The sequence below is a fragment of the Emys orbicularis genome, chromosome 1, assembly GCF_028017835.1.
Source record: "Emys orbicularis isolate rEmyOrb1 chromosome 1, rEmyOrb1.hap1, whole genome shotgun sequence".
Classification (NCBI taxonomy): domain Eukaryota; kingdom Metazoa; phylum Chordata; order Testudines; family Emydidae; genus Emys; species Emys orbicularis.
In genome coordinates, this window is record NC_088683.1 from 34615091 (window position 1) to 34632769 (window position 17679).

General features: G+C 41.6%; 1 protein-coding gene across 1 annotated transcript in view; it reads left to right on the forward strand.

Moving 5' to 3' along the window:
- Positions 1-17679, forward strand: part of TBC1D22A (TBC1 domain family member 22A) — a 456657-nt gene that overhangs the window by 179551 nt on the left and 259427 nt on the right. The window contains exon 9 of the mRNA XM_065417476.1: positions 1987-2096. Within this exon, the coding sequence (XP_065273548.1) occupies positions 1987-2096 (110 nt within the window). The remainder of the gene's footprint in view (positions 1-1986; positions 2097-17679) is intronic.

Below are 17679 nucleotides of genomic sequence, written 5' to 3' on the forward strand. Positions count from 1 at the left end.
AAGTGGTTGGAGAGTGCAGCTACCCCAAGCTTGGCTATTCCAAGCTGGCATATAGTTCTTTGGCCACCACAGCCAGCTGGGACAAATTAGAGCAGCACCCAGGCTGCGGGTATGGGGCAGAATATCAGGGAGCTTTAATCTACTGTGGATTTTCAGTTTCTCGGTTAATTGCTATTCTGTGCTGCTTTAAGGCCATGCAAAGGGGGAGATTCATTCTTTGCTAGGCCACGCCTTGGCTTAGGCAGCTCATATCATGCGCACCTCAGGGCTCCCAGTAGGATTGGCTGGAAAACAAAAATTCCATATTGCAGAAAATGTTGAGGTTTTGCAATTTGTTTTTTGATGCAGAGTAAACATGAGACACTTCAAATAAAAATAATGAAAAAGAGAGAGACCCACTCCAGAATAGTTCCGAATAGCCCAGTGGCTAAGGAACTCACCTGACATGTGGGTGGCCCAGCTTCAAGTCCATCCTCTGAATCAGGCCAAGCAGGGTTCCCACATCCCAGTGAGTGCCCTAATAACTGGGCTGTAGTATCTGTCTGTCTGTCTCTCTCCCCTCCCCCCTCCCTCCATCCTCTTGTAGCCGTTCCACTTTTATAAATAATCAAATATTCTTTGGGCCAGAGAGATACTGACTCTATAGCCTGGTGGACAGGGAATTCATCTGAGCTGTGGGAGACTCGTCATTCAGAGCAGGGACTTGAAATGTGGTATGTTACATCCAAGGTAGCTAACCTCTGAACTGCAGAGTCTCTCGCTGTCACTGCAGTTTTGACTAGAAATTCCATCATGGATCTGAGAAACCTTTCCTATGAAAGTTTTGTCAAAAAGGATAATTTTCCACTAAAAGTTTGTTTTGGCCACTCTGCATTTTCCAGCAAAGTTTTGGTGGAAAAATTCCCAACCAGTTCTAGCTCCCATAGCCTGGCAGACAGTGGGACAACGGGAGCTATTAACCCTCCTGTGATGTGGCAGGTAGCTAGCCGGGGAACTGTTGCTCAGCTGCAGCAGGGAAGGGAAGGGACACGAACTACTTAGAGCACTACCAGCTGTTTCTTAGGCTACAGGGAAGTGGTGGCAGCTGTTGGGGAGGTGGTGCCCCCCCCGTATTCTATTCAAACTCTCCAGTTTAAAAATTACAGGAAATAGTTTACAGAGCACAGTTTTCATCTCAAGACAATCACCCCCCAGGGTTATAATTGTTACAAATAAAGGGTTACTGGTTGGACATCACTGCGGTTGATTAAGGCATATCTAGGGCATCATAGTGAGTTGTAGCCAGCCAGTGTGACTTTGGGGAACTTTAAAAAATGTGCGTCGGGTGTATATTCTGAATAATTTTTGTGCTGAATGCACATCTTCGTACTGTCACTGTTTGGGATGCATTGAGGACATTATTAGAATTTTTATTTATTCATATCTTTTTTTATTATTAGAAAATTATTTATATTATTATAGCATTGGGATTAGGGCCCATTGTGTTGGGCACTGTACCAACACGGAAAAGAGACAATCCGTGCCTTGAAAGAATATTTTTAATTGTTTTTTTTCTTTTTTAAAGAAAATAACGAAGTAACACATACATGTGTGTGCGTGCACACCCACGTACACAAATATCTTTGCAGAGTAATTTGTAAAAAAAAAAAAGTTTATATATTTTAGAAGACTATTTTTATTGCTCTTGGTACTCCTCTCTCAGGTGTGAAATGTCTAGAATTATATAATTTATTGTATATGAATTCTGTTAATTGGACATGATTCAGGATTTTCACAGTCTGCAATAAATTAAATATTCATTAACATTTAGAACCTGTAAATGACACAGTTGAGCAATAAATGATGCATTTAGTCCCTGTTTAAAGAATGGGTTTTAAAGATTGTGAATACAAGGTGGCTCTTTGTTATCAATTATTTTTCTCAACCTTGCTTTATTTATTCTGTGCACTTCATTGACTTGTCTTTTTCCTCTTTCTTTTTCCGCAGCAGCAGAAGAAGTGGAAAATTTTGATGTTTCCAGTCTGCCTGAAGAAGTGCTGCAGAACATTGAAGCTGACAGTTACTGGTGCATGAGCAAGTTGCTTGATGGCATTCAAGTAAATTGATTTATCCTGTTCTTAACTAGTGAAGATAACTGATTAATGTCATGGCTTTGAACTATTTTAAGGATGTTGAGAAAAAGTACATGTAAGAAAAATAGAGGAAAACATAAATTTCCCCATAGTGTAAATCTGCCATGAGTTTGGTGAAGGGGTTTTTAAAAAGTGCTGCACAACTTTTTTTGGTACCAAACTGCTACATGTCTCAATACGTTATGATATGTGAGAATGAAATTGGAGGTTGTGATTCCAGAGACATTTTAAGCACTTGGTGTCTATTAGTAAAGCAGCATTTTGTTACATTTGTTGTTTGAAGTCTGCACATAAAATGATCAGTGAGGGACAATGAGAAACTGGATTTTTGTAGTTGACTATTTTAAACAAAATCCACTTTCTAGCAGAGTAACCTTTAAATAGGCTATCCTGATTTAAAAAAAAAAAAGCATTTAAAAACCTTTTTTTAGTACGCCAGTTTGTTTGTAGGGTATCTTGAGCTGTGGTCTGATTTTATAGGGGAAACGATGAACAAACTGCAGTCAAATGCACCAAATAAACAAATGCAGTCATTAAAATACAGGTTTTGTATATATGAACTGTTGGAGTAAAACTGTGTCTATAAAAGTTAGAACCATCTACATGAGGAAATAAAGCCTCAGTTAAACTTATCTGTTTTGAATAGAGGGGACCTGCACAGTCCAAAAGAGATTAATTGTTAGATCCAAACATAGTCAAAATATAAGATTTTAAGAGGTTTAAATTAGTCTATGCCTTAACACAAACATACAATAAAATAAGTTATTAGTGTTTTTAAAATTTTCAGTTTACAAAGCAAATTACATGCATTTAATTACATTCACTACAAACTTTTGCTGATGCAAGTTATGTCGGCATAAAGCCACTGCAGTTGGTATATCGCTTATGCATGTGCATACTTGGCTCCCTTGCGTCGGCACTGCAGTAGTCCTTGTTTCAGTGCACAGTGTGATGCACCATGTGTAGTTATACCAGTGTGCAACTCGCCACCATCCAGCACGCTCTGTTTTGGTAAGTTTTGACAATGCGTAATGGGGCAGAAAAGAGTTGTTAAGGGATGACTCGGACTGGAGAGTCAAGTTCCCAATATGCACTTTTCTTCATCCCATAATGCTATCTCTATCCCATAATTTTCATGCCTATTTTGAAAATCACATGAATTTGCACAGGACTTGTTGCTGTCTGCCATCTCTGGCAGAAGCCTGGAGCCTGCACAGCTCTGCACTGTCGTCATGAGCGTTGCAAACACAGGTTGCACGATCATCTGGTATTTGCAGAGCCAGAGAAAGCATAATGATTTTCTGGAGGACAGATTGCTGTGCATAGCAAAAACCAATTCAAGATTACTGGAGGCTTTCATGGAGCACCTCTAAATGTTGGCCCCAGAGCACCTTGCCACAGAGTACATCAACAGAAAGGGCTCTTTTTCTATGGTTAATGCAAATGCTGGAAGATCACTGGTGATGCTTCAGCAACATCAGTGTTGACTGGTCAGGGAAGGTGGATGACACTCACATCTCTAAGAACACAAGGCTGCTCAAAAGGTCCAACAGGGACTTTCTTTCCTGACCAGCGGATTACCATTGGCGATGTTTAAATGCCAGTAGTGATCATGGGGAACCCAGCCTACCCCATACTCCCCTGGCTCATGAAGTCGAACACTGGCCACCATAGCAAGGAAAAGATTCAGCTATTGGCTCAGCTGATGCAGAGTGACGGTTGAGTGTACTTTGGGTAGATTGAAGGGGCACTGACATTGTTTACTCACAAGATTGGATCTCAGGGAGAAAAATATCCTAATGGCAATAGCTGTATGCTGTGTCCTGCATAATATCTGTGAAGCAAAGGGGAAAAGTTGCTGCCAGACTGGAGGTGGAGTGGCTTTCTGCTGAGTTTGAATAGCCAGATACAAGGGCTGTCAGAAGAGTTCAACACAGCTATATGGCTCAGGGAGGCTAAAGAGGAATTTAAGAGTGAGCCACTGTAATGTGTTTGGTGTACTGTGCTCCATCTGGCCCTGCTGTTTGAGAGCCTGTTAGGAATTGTGTAGCGCTTGGTGCATATCTATGACTATAACACTGACAATGCACCTATTAATTTTGTGGTGCTTGCTGTACATTTATGATTTTTACACTGTGTTTTGTCTCTGATCCCATGAGCTGTGTCCAAGTGTACAATCGCAAGTTAAGTGGGTGCTTTCAGTACCACTAGCTGTTCTGCAGCATAAGTTGGGAACCAATAAAGATGAATACTTTTCCAGACAAGAGAGTTTTATCGAGTAACAAAAACACTTCAAGAATTCTGTGCAAGTTGAAAGCATTTAAATTTAATAAATTTATGGAACAGATTTTAAAGAAGGAACATTCATGTCCATTTTAGCTACCCATACTTCAACTGTGGCTCTCACAGGTCAGTGTTTGTCCTTAATTTCCCCTGGTATGGACTGGCAGGGGTAGGAATTTAGCACCTGATGTTGGGGGGAGGGGGATGTAGGGAGGTGCTATACTGCAGTTCTCCATGGACTCAAAGGGAGGTGAGCCTGGGTTTGTTGAACCTGAATGTCCATGAGAGCCTGTAGCATCTGTGTTGGCTGCCGGAGAAGCCCCATTATGTCCTGGTATAGCTCCTTCTCTGACACCTGGGCTGTTCTCTGTCCAGTTTCCTTCTCCATACAGTCTGCAACAGTCATCCTCCAGGTTCTCTGTTCATTGTCTGATGCAGCACTGGATTGCAGGATCGCTCTGAACGTGTCATTCCAAGTCCTTTGTCTCCTCGTTATCTGGCTCAGGCATTCCTCACGTGTGGAGGAGGAACCCCTCAGCTGTCACCATATAGCTGGCATTATAGATAATACACACAGAGGTACCATTAACAGTATAGTCACAACGGAAAGCAAATTTCAGATTCAGAACTCCCTTCCCTCGCTCCCCTATAGTTTCAAACAAGACCTAGTTATTAACAGTTCTGCCTCAGTGTGTTTGTGCGTGGCACCACTCACAGCTCCAACCATGGTGAGTATGGCCTGCCAGGGGTGAGGGAAATGAGGCAGGAATTGCTTAGATGCATGAAACTATGGGTATAGGGCAATGGTACTGAATACTAGCACCGTTTTCCACAGGTGGTGGTGATTTTAGCTGATATTTCACTCCTGAGGGTAACAAAGGCACAGAGGGCACAGCTGCTGCTGGTGTCCTGAAGCTCCCCATATGTCGCTTGCCTGTTTGCTGCTATGGTGTTTGCCAAAGTTATTGCCAACTGGTGTGGGAAAGTGTCCTCCTGCGGTGTAAGAAATAGGGCTGCCGTCCCTAGAAACCTTTGGGAGGGGATTGCAGAGTACCTCCATGAAAGTTACATCAAGATCTCTCTAGGACTCCAGGGTTTCCCTGTATACGTGAACAAACTGTATGCCCCACCCCTTCCCCATGCCCTGCCTAATTCTTTAGAGAAATAAAAGGAGATAACAACTCTACCTCTCTTTGTTGTACTGCTGCTACCTCTTCTAGTAGAGTAAAATAATGAAAAGTCAATAGCTGTGTCCGGCTAAGTTGGGAGCGCCATCATTGTAATGGGAAATAAATGTACATACTTACCCAAGGTTCCTTCCCCTACATTGGGCTTGCCGTGCTTGACTGCTCGGACTGATTGCACTATGGTGGAGTCTCAAACTGGTGTGGTCCGCTGGGCAGGTGCGCATGGAAAGCTGCTAGGTGTGCTTGCCAAGCTGGGCTAATCCGGAAGAGGCATTTCAAATATTTGCTGGACTTTAAAACAGGGTGGGGGGAGGGGAAGCTTCTGGTCTTGGTGATCATTGGGCAGTGGAGTTCACAACTGTGACCAGAGCAGTCAGTGTCAGACATTGTGGGACAGCTGCTGGAGGACTGTTAGGGTTGACGCAGGTAATGCAGTGTCTACATTCACACTGCATCAACCTCAATACATTGACTGTAGCTCAACAATGCTCAAGGAGGTGGTGTTATTGTGTCGGCGTACTGGAGAGCTGACATTGGTGGGAGACAAATTTAAGTGTAGACACATGCAAAGCTAGGTCGATGCAAGGCAGCTTATGTCAACTACCTTTGTAGTGTAGAGTAGGCCTATGTCTACACTAAAGACAGCATAGCCCCCTAATATAACCGCAGCATACACTGACAGAAGGAGTTTTTTCTTCCGGTGTGGGAACACCACCTGCCTGAATAATGTTAGCTATGTTGACAGAAGCACTTTTCTGTTGTCTACACTAGGAATTTTGTCAGCTTAGTTATGTCGGTCAAGGCTCTCCCCCCCCCCCCCCCCCCATGCCCCAGACTACATAACTATGCCTATAAAAGTTTCAAGCATAGACCAAGCATTACAGTAATGTAGTAATAAATGGTGGTGTATGCATACTTTGGGTATGTAATGTGTGACGATGAGAGCTCTCTGCTTGTTAATGAGGCAGCATGATCTTAACTTTTGCCAAATACCTCATGTCTGAATGAGTGTGTTACTACATGTTCCCTTGAATTTTTTGTGTGTGAGAAACAAATGCCTTCTGTAGCTCAAGTTCAAATCTACAAGCATAGTCTGTCCCACTCCTATTCCCTCTCCTTACTGAAGAGGGTACCTTTAGAAAATTAAGTTTAAATACTCTGTTTGGAAACGGGAGGAGGCATTACTTAACGTAATTTGTCATCCAAAACTGTGGAAATGTTTCCTTGAGCGGATTTTCCGTAATGGGAGAGTAACAAGAAATGAGTGATCCCAATGTAATTTACAGGTTTAACTATTTTGGACTGCTTTATGGTGATAGTGGGGCTTAATTCAATGCTATATGATAGTTTTAGGTGTACCAATTGTATGCCAGTAAGAAGGCTGTAAAACAGAGATCACCCTTGTACAGGGGGCAAGAAAGACTATGAATTGATCATCTTGTCAATAAGTGAAATGGAAAACATATATCATTAAGGAATGCTTGCCAAAATGCAGCAAACAGCAGGCAAATGGCCACTTCAGGACTGTAGAGGCTTGTCATTGCCAAATTTAAAAGGCCACCGATTAGAAAAATATAATACCTAGTATTTCCTGTTCTTTCTTCTTACTGTGAGCTGATCATCATTACTTTATCCTCCAACCCAGAACCGATATAATGCATGTTCTCTTTTAAGGCTGTATTAATTGATGACACACTTTTAAAAGAAGTGCTCAGTCCCTGAAGAATGCATATTGTACTTTTTGTTCTAGGAGTTGGACTGAAGTTGTAACAGATTGTGATTAATTGTAAATATGCATGTTCTGATGCTGGTTTAAGCAGTGTCTAGAGTTTAAAATGAATATACTAGTTCCACATAAATTGAGAAAAAGTGGAACTAGGGTTTGCCTTGACCCTTTCTGGATCTTGGTTAAAAATGAACAACTCACACTACAGTACTATGTTTAAACCATAGAGCCTTATTGTGCTTTATTCATTTGTAGTTTTATTTTATCATGACTTAGTGTATGCTAGTTTCCTGGAGTAAAAATTGTACATCTATATGAAAGTAGAAAGGCTACGTATATTCCATGCCTATTTGGTAATTCTGTAGCCACACTATTATGTTTTTGTTCTTATCATTCTGCTGGTGAGGAATTGCTGACCACTACTGATTATCTTTGCATAAAAACCAAAGAATTTACAATAATTTCCTATTTGCGTTTGCCAGTTAAATTACTCTAATGTGACTCAGCAAGGTCCTTAACTAGATTGTATATATGGGAAAGGCATTGCTGTGCTCTTGGCACTATTACTATTTATAAAAGAATTATTCTTCCATAATGCTTCCTTACTTTCTAATTTGAATGTTTCATTGGGTTAGGCATTTCGCAGAAGGGCCACAAACTAATTAAGGTCATAAGAAGTTCACTTTTTGATAAAATTGTTTATGAAACATTTAGGGAAGAAAAGTACTCTACTTTCCCTAGGGTGTTTTAAACATAATTATCCTGATCCAAGGTCAAGCAAATAGCAGCATGCTTTCTCTGTGTAGCAGCATCTGAAAAATGTAGCCTGTTTTGTTTTTTTAATTTGACCTCTGTAAAATGTGATTCATTGCTTATGTTAGACTTCATAAATGACACATTTCAAAGCACATATAGCTCAAACATAGAAAATAAGCTCTCGTAATACTTTTTTTATAAAAAAAATCTTGCAAGGATAAAAAAATTAACGTGTAATGTGTTCTCCTAATGAGAAAAGATGTATAGTACACGCTTGATAGAAGAAGTAACAAGGCATAACCAGTCATATGTAGATACAAAAGGAGAGAAATAATTGCTTGGCAGTAGTAGCACAAAGAACGCTCTGGGAGTTGAGTGCATAATAAATTCAGTATTAATTAACAATGGGAAAAAATAATATAATGTATTTCTTTACCTGGTTTCCCCGAAAGACCCCAAAGAATTTAGTTGCACTTTCCCTAATGTATACTGCTATCCCTCTTGCCTACAAAAAGTGAGTTCAGTGATCACTCCTCCAAGTCTCACTTGTGCACGCAAACTAGTATGTTTGGATCAACCAGTTATTTTTCTGTGAGGATGAAAGAAGAAATAATAGGCTTGAGATGCATCAAGGAACATTTGAAATATGTAGATATGTTAAGACCTTTTATATAGTGCATTAGTTGCCACTGGAAATATCCAAGCATGTACCCATCTATCATGGGTGGTTTTTTAGGATAACAAAATTAAGTCTGCCAATATGCAAGGAAGTGGGCGTGACTCGGGTCCACTCTGGGTCCTCTTTATATTTACTTTGATAAGTTGTTGTTTGTTTCTTTGCTTTACATCTCTTGCATTTAAGTAGCTTGCTCTTGTCAGTTATTTTTCCTACTTCTTTTGTCCGTGCGACCAAAGTTAATTTAATTCAGTTTGAACATTGTTTATATTTAAAACCAAATAACCTGCTGCCTTCCCCTTCTTCCTCCCTTCCCAAACCATACCCAGAATGATTGACAGTAGCATGAAGAGAGTCCCAAACAAGTTCAGGGCCCCATTGTGCTATGCACTCTACAAACCCATGGTGAGAGACAGACTCTACCTTAGAGTTTACAACCTAAACAGGGCTATTGATATTTTGTGGCTGTAGGGTGTTTAAATAATCCTACTAGTTCAAAAGTTTTAAAAGGGGGGGTCAAAACGCTCAGATACAGTGATGAGCTAAGTTCCCTGTAAGCTTTGCAGCCGCACAGCAGCCTATTTAGAAACGCACAGGCGCTCAGGGAACCCGCCCGGAGACCTGCCACAGCCTGGGGAGGGGCGCCCCTCTCCCCCGGCCCCAACCTAGCCCAGCCCCCAACCAGGTGCGGCTGGGGTGGCCCGTCCTGAACCTAGCTCCAGCCCCGTCCTGGACCTGCTGGGGCTGGGGGAGGGGAGCCTATCCTGCAACCCCAGCCCCGGAGCTGCTCCGGCGGGGAGAGGCACCTCTGCCCCCCAACCCAGGTGCTGCTGCGGGAAGAGAGAGCTGGGGGGAGTACTCTCTCCCCGCTGTAGCCCTGGAGCACCCTTCTGCACCCCAAACTCCTTATCTCCAGCCCCACTCCGGAGCCCTCACACCCCTGCACCCTAACCCTCTGCCCCAGCCTTGAGCCTCTCATCCCTGGCCCCACCCCAAAGCCCACACCTCCAGCTGGAGCCCTCACACCCCTGCACCTCAACCCTATGCCCCAGCCCAGAGCCCCCTCCCACACTCCGAACCCCTCGGCCCCACCCCCAATCACATTAATTTTGTTATGTGCACCAATATGGAGGTGATGTGTCACACTACTTCTTCTTCCCTTAGGAGTGCAGTACCAGTTCATTTAGTCTTGTCTCTCCAAAAAATAAGAAGAGTCAACAGCAGAGTGAGACCCAAATTTCATTTGCTTCCCTTTTTAATGGAAAAATATTTTTTTCTGTTACCTCTCTTCCCCATGGCTGTCTGATTCTAGATTCCAAAGTTGTTCAGAAAGGTACTGTGGCATGGGTTTATCAGTAGCCAATCTAGGATTATTAAGACTGAGAATACCTTTAGTTTTCCTCCCCTTCTTTTGAAAATGTGTGTAGATGTGTGTGCTCAGTTGGACGACACACTTTTCAGTATAGATTTGGGGGGAGGGATAGCTCAGTGGTTTGAGCATTGGCCTGCTAAACCCAGGGTTGTGAGTTCAATCCTTGAGGGGGCCACTTGGGGATCTGGGGCAAAATCAGTACTTGGTCCTGCTAGTGAAGGCAGGGGGCTGGACTCGATGACCTTTCAAGGTCCCTTCCAGCTCTAGGAGATGGGATATCTCCATTAATTTCTATTTCTTTTTTTCTATTTCTACTGCTGCTGAGTCCCTGAATAGATTAGGTATTTGGTATTTGCCTTCTGACATAGTTCAGATTCTTGTCAGGAACAGGAAGCCTACTTTTATGTTTGCTGCTGCTTGGTTTATGTCTAGATAAGTTGACCCAGTTTCTTATTCCTTATCTTTCACTTTAGAGGACTTAGGCTGAGTCTGCACTCAAGCTATGTCAGCACAGCTACATCAGTCAGGGGAGTGAAAAACCACACCCCAGATTGACACAACTATGCTGACAAAACCCCCACTGTAGGCACAGCTGTGTCAATGAAAGAGGGCTTCTTTCAATGTAGCTAACAAGGTTCAGGGAGGTGGTGGTCCTACACAAACAAAATCTTCTGTTGGTGTAAACTGCATCTACACTTGGCAGCTATACTGGCATATCTTTGCTGACATAACTATGCCGGCATAGGCTCCGTAATGTAGATATAGCCTTACTCATGTTGTTTTTTGGTGTTCTGAGATTTCTGATGTAAGGGTACCTTTGCTCACAAGTTAGAGAGATGATTAGTCTTTGTATGTGTTCTAGCAGACTCTCCCCTCCTCCACCTCTTAAGTGTTTGAAAGTTTAATTATATGCATCCGAAGAAGTGGGCTGTAGCCCACGAAAGCTTATGCTCTAATAAATTTGTTAGTCTCTAAGGTGCCACAAGTACTCCTGTTCTTTTTTTGAAAGTTTAATAGTAACTATTCTATCCTCAAATTTCTCAGTATTATCTTTGTTTCCTCAGTCTCTCTTCTTTCATATGTGACTAGTTACCAATCTCATCAATATTTATCTGTGTCCAGCACGAAAACAGGTTTAATACTCTCTTTGAAAATGTTTTGGTATGTGAAACCCATGAACTCCTCAATGCCGACTGGCAAAGGGATTACAAGAATATCCTGATTCTGGCATGTACATTCTGGTTCATGAAATAATGTCATATGAAGTCTTAAATAAAAGCCAGGGTCACACTGGTCACTAATATTGTTATGAAATGCATGTACAAATACTGTGTAAAGAGTTATGTATGAATACTAGAAATAAGTTTGTAGCAAGGTAGAACACAAGTGCCAGCTTCTTCCTTTCCCCATGGGTGCTCAACCCCTGCTCAGCCCCAGACCCTGCCCCCACTCCACCCCTTTCCACCCCACCCCCACCCTGCCTCTTCTTGCCTAGTTCCGCCCCCTCCCCCGAGCATGCCCCGTCCCTGCTCCTCCTGAAAACCGTGGAACAGCTGATTTTCAGCAGATGGGAGGCATTGGGAGGGAGAGGGAGGAGTTGATCGGCGGGGCTGCCGGTGGGGAAGGGAAGGGTGCTGGCTGCCGGTGGGTGCTAAGTACCCACTTAATTTTTTTCTGTGGGTGCTCTAGCCCTGGAGCACTCATGGAATCTGCGACTATGAGGTAGAATTGACAAACAAGTTTTCTGTCAGAAAAAATACAGTAGAACCCCATTTATCTGAGCCTCCCTTATTCGGCTGTCCATATTAACCAAACCACCCTCTGCCTGGGGCCATTAGCCCCGGGCGGCTGGGGCTTCTGCCATGCCTGGGACTGACAGCCCAAGCCCCACCACCTATTCTCTAGTTTATTTGGATTTTTGGTTATCCGATCTGGCCCCAGTCCCAATTAGATCAGATAATCAGGTGTGGTGGAAAAATTAACCACGCATTGTGTTTGGATCAGAACAGCCTGAGGCTCCTTTATTTTACGAGCATGCCCGGGGACACTATCAAATGGATAGTGTCCCCGAATTACAGACAGACAGAGGCTTATAAAGCTTAAAACCGCAATTAGTCAAACACTCTTTTCATTCGTAATATCCTCTTAAACAGAAAAAAAACCAATCCCTTATTAGGAATACAGAAGCAACAAGCTTTCCTGTTTATCATCAGGTTGTACTTTTGCGGTTGGGGCTTTTCCTAATTTCTAGCTATCACAGCTATATTTCACAAGACTGGCTATTGCGAAAGTTCTGCTGGCAATTTCCATTCTCTCTTCCCCTTCAGCCCAATGATCATTGACACAGTCATGTCAACCAAAGGTTTTGGGCCTACTAACTTTTCTTCCACACAGGATTCCACTGAATGTTTATTCACTTTTCCCTGTCGACATATAAATTAAGCATTCTAAGCCAACACAATGGGAGTCCCATTTACCTATGAAGTTGAGGGGGGATTTGTAATCAACAGGGAAGCAGCACACCAGAGAATATGCTGCGAGGGTGTTATCCTGATTCTGGGTACCAACAATAAACTTTGGGGGCTATAAGGAGAAGGAAAGGAAGACACCCCTTTATTCTGTACCTAGGAAGTAATCAGGCACTGCAGTTATATTAATGAAAATGGGATCCCAACCTGCCCTTGTTGAAATGCTGCAGAGGACATTTGGGGTGAAGTAAACTTTAGACAGGAGGCTGGCATGTTAAGTTTAGTCTCTATCAATCATGTTATGATTTTGTTTTATATGCAACCCTTTTGTTTCTATTACCCTTTCTCACTGTGTCTTGAATCTTTGATAATAAACTTCTTGTTGTTTTCACTATAAATATACCTCAGTGCTGTGGTATTATACAGGGAGCAGAACCTGAGTTGAATCGTTCAAGCTGGCGTTTACTCTGTTCCCATGGGGACAGCAGACTTGGTATTTCTGTGAGTGTTCAGTGGAGAAGGGGCTGAACGCTACAGGAGGCTGCTTCAAAGGAGGTCAGGATCTAGGGTACAGTTATTGTTAACCTGCAAGACGAAGTGAGGGGTAGCATAGCCGAGAGGAGAGTGTTTGGGTGGCTAACAGACTGGGGATGTCAGGGAGCTGACACTGGGTTAAGCACAAGCAAGTCTTCTTGCTGGAGGCTGGGAGAGTAACCAGGTGACTCTCAGTCCTTGGTACCTGAGAACAGTCACAACTTGGATTTGTTGAGCAGAAATCTTGAAGCTTTTCATATATGCAACCTGGCTTTCACATTTTAGAGTGTCGCTGCAGTCTGTATTCTGTTTTATAATTGAACTGTCAGTCACTTTTGACTATCTACTCTGTGTGCTCAATCTTTACTTATCCAGGACCTTAAACCACATCTATTTTTATCCTATGGTCTTTTGTACCAAATTCCAAGGTGCCTCATCCCAAAGCAAACTTCTACAAAGCTCTGCTGCAGAATTGGATACTTCTTATTTTTATACGTGTTCTTTGCACGCAGTTTGATAATTTCATACTTTAAATATATATCATGGTATTTTTAATACATACCTTCTCTTTGAACATTCCTGAAAACTAGTGAATCTCAGAACTTGTGCTTGATTGGACATTTTCCTCTGGAAATACGTTTACTTGCAGATATTGTAGGCCTGCTATAGCTTGAACCATGTCTGAAGACTTATTGAATATACTAATGATCATCCATTTGATTGCCAACATATTCTTATTGACGCATAATTTAAAAATTCCTGAGAAATATATAGAAGAATTTCCAAATTTACAGATACTATTAATTTGATAATTTTATAAAGGGTTTGAAATTCAGCAAAATAAAACTGATCCTACAGTTTTCTCCTTACACATGACTAGATAAACATTCATTTATGCTTATTTTCTAATTACTTTTTTTGTATAGCCAAAAACTCCTTACAACACCATCCCAGACAGAATCCCAGTAACATGCAAATAAAAAGTTCACATTGATCTGTCACTGACAGGTCTAACATTTGTATATAAAATTGAGTACAACACTTCATTTAAAGTTCAGTAGAGATTAACAATACAAAATTAAAAAAAAAATAGATACAGCTAAAATAACTTTTAATAGTAATAAAATAACCAGAGGCACAATACATAAGCATATGCTGCATAAAAGTTCTACTCAAATGCAATTAAATAGAAAAACTAGCTATAAAATATTAATATGGTTACTGCGGTAGGGCCTGTGAATTTGGGAATATGAGCAGTTTACACAGTTCTTGAGGGTGGAAATGCCATGTGTTGCTTATTAGCAACTTCTATGTCTGATTAAAGAGCAGGATTTACAGGCTTCAAAGGGAATCCTGTCCAGTCTTCTGTAATTGCTGAGAACATGGGTCATCAAGGATGAGTTGTAAATTGTGTGTGGGGTAGAGGAGAATGGATAGGCTTCTCTGGGAGTGCAAGGCTCTGTCAGGGATCCACACTTTGTCTTAACTAATAGATTCCTCTTTAAGTCTCTAGATGACTATCAATTCAAATACTTACTTTAAGATTGCTATGTTTCTACCTATAGTTTATTAAGCTCTCAGGAGTTAGTTGCTAATTGACACCACTCAGTTTTGAAAACATCTGGGTTTCACTTGGTATTCTCAGATGTTTAACACGGGTATTAAAATACCTGTAGTTACTCCCATACTAGCACTACAACATCTAACTTGCATACTTCTTTCCATACTACAAACTAGATAACTGATCTTTCAGCAATTGCCGCTGTTACTCAGGTTTGTGAGAGACAAGTTCTGGATGATAATTCCTATTTAGTGTCTTCTGCAAATTTAAAGGTTCTTTCCTTCTTATATTAGTTTCTTGCCTAAGTTGGATTCAGAGAGTCACATAGATTGATCTGTTTAGCTTTCTACCTCTTTCCTTCAGCAGCAGCTACTTTGGGAAAAATGTTCCGGCATGGATTCATTGAACACAAATCTGTTTAAAGAATTTGTGTAAATAGCTTAGCTTTTTAATTATAGGGTGCCAGTCCAGTTTGTATTGTAATAATTATACAATTCTTTAGTGATTGCTTATCAGAATAGTCTTTTCTGTCACACAAACAGTTGGTTTAGTATTGGGTAGTGAGTGCTATTCTGACAAAGAACTGGTATACAATATCGCTAGTAGACACACAATTTTCTACATAAGCAGCTTCCATAAACCTGGTTCAAGTTTATGTGCATGCTCCCACATTCCAAGATCCAGTTTGTTAGGTTTAGAAGTTAATCAGAAAGTCATATTTCATTTTCTCATTAGTAATATGTCCTGCAGTAGGGATAGGCATTTCCCAAGCATGTTCAGGGCTCTACAAATATTTCTCCTCAAGTGGCATATAAACATTTTTTAAAGTAGTGTTTAAGCATCAGCTACTTTGTCTGCCAATTTAATTTAATCAATGCTTTTCTCCTCACTATCACTAGAAATATACCATATGGTTAATGAATTCAGAATATTTATTATATGAAAATGAAAGCTTATGTGAAATATCTAGAAGAAATAATTTTTGAGGCTTCAGAGTGGTAGCCGTGTTAGTCTGTATCAGCAAAAACAACGAGGAGTCCTTGTGGCACCTTAGAGACTAACAAATGTATTTGGGCATAAGCTTTCGTGGGCTAAAACCCACTTCATCAGATGCATGGAGTGAAAATACAGTAAGTAGAATATATATTATAGCACATTAAAAGATGGGAGTTGCCTTACCAAGTGGAGGGTCCGTGCTAACAAGCCAATTCAATTAAGGTGGAAGTGGCCTATTCTCAACAGTTGACAAGAAGGGATGAATACCAAGGGAGGGAAAATTACTTTTGTAGTGACCCATCCACTCCCTTTTTTTTAGGTCTTTATTCAGGCCTAATTTGATGATGTCCAGTTTGCAAATTAATTCCAGTTCTGCAGTTTCTCATTGGAGTCTGTTTTTGAAGTTTTTTTGTTGAAGAATTGCCACTTTTAAGTCTGTTATTGAGTGTCCAGGGAGATTGAAGTGTTCTCCTACTGGTTTTTGAATGTTAAAATTCTTGATGTCTGATTTGTGTCCATTTATTCTTTTGCGTAGAGACTGTCCGGTTTGGCCAATGTACATGGCAGAGGGGCATTGCTGGCACATGATGACATATATCACATTGGTAGATGTGCAGGTGAACAATCCCCTGATGGTGTGGCTGCAACAAACCCCATTGCCAACTCTGTCCGCATATCTATTCAAGGGACACCATCAAAGGACCTAACCACATCAGCCACACCATGTGATGTTGATAATAATTGGCCAATATTATGATTAAGATTGAGCATGTAATGGATTAATGGGTCAAAACTCTTTCCTGCTTTGTAAATGCTATATAAAGTGAGTATCAATAAGCAGTGTCTCTTGCTAGTTAGGTCTCATACAGTGTGCTCGGTATGGAATTATGAGTCTCAGTGGACTCTGTCCTGCTATTACCAGTGGGAACCAGGACTAGGGTATAACTTCCTTCTAAGTGGAGACAGGAAGGGAATGGAGGGAGAGGAGGAGGAGGATGGAGAGAGATTATTTGGGTCACTGTAACAATACTGTCCAGACTGCTTTCTGTTGGTTAGTCTGGCTCCGCTAGTGATCAAGTGGAATTCACTGTAGCTCTTTGGTGAGCCCTAAATTCTGTGGCTTTTGCTATGGATGTGGAGTGACAGAAAACTAGAAATCCTGCATTTTGTTGAAGAAAGCCCTAAATTATGACTTAGAACAACGCTTCCTTAGCTCTCGTCCCTTAACGCCCGTACTCTACTTGCGCTACATTGATGACATCTTCATCATCTTGACCCATGGAAAAGAAGCCCTTGAGGAATTCCACCATGATTTCAACAATTTCCATCCCACCATCAGCCTCAGCCTGGACCAATCCACACAAGCGGTCCATTTCCCGGACACTACTGTGCTAATAAGCGATGATCACATAAACACCACCCTGTACCAGAAACCTACTGACCGCTACACTTACTTACATGCCTCTAGGTTCCATCCAGGATACACCACATGATCCATTGTCTACAGCCAAGCTCTAAGATACAACCACATTTGCTCCAATCCCTCAGACAGAGACAAACACCTACAAGATCTCTATCAAGCATTCTTAAAACTACAGTACCCACCTGCTGAAGTGAAAAAAAAAGTGACAGAGACAGAAGAGTACCTAGAAGTAACCTACTACAGGACAGGCCCAACAAAGAAAATAACAGAACGCCACTAGCTGTCACCTTCAGACCCCAACTAAAAGCTCTCCAGTGCATCATCAAAGATCTACAACCTATCCTGAAAGATGATCCCTCACTCTCACAGATCTTGGGAGACAGACCAGTCCTTGCTTACAGACAGCCCCCCAACCTGAAGCAAATACTCACCAGCAACCACACACCACACAACAAAAACACTAACTCAGGAACCTATCCTTGCAACAAAGCCCAATGGCAACTCTGTCCACATATCTATTCAAGTGACACCATCATAGGACCTAATCACATCAGCCACGCCATCA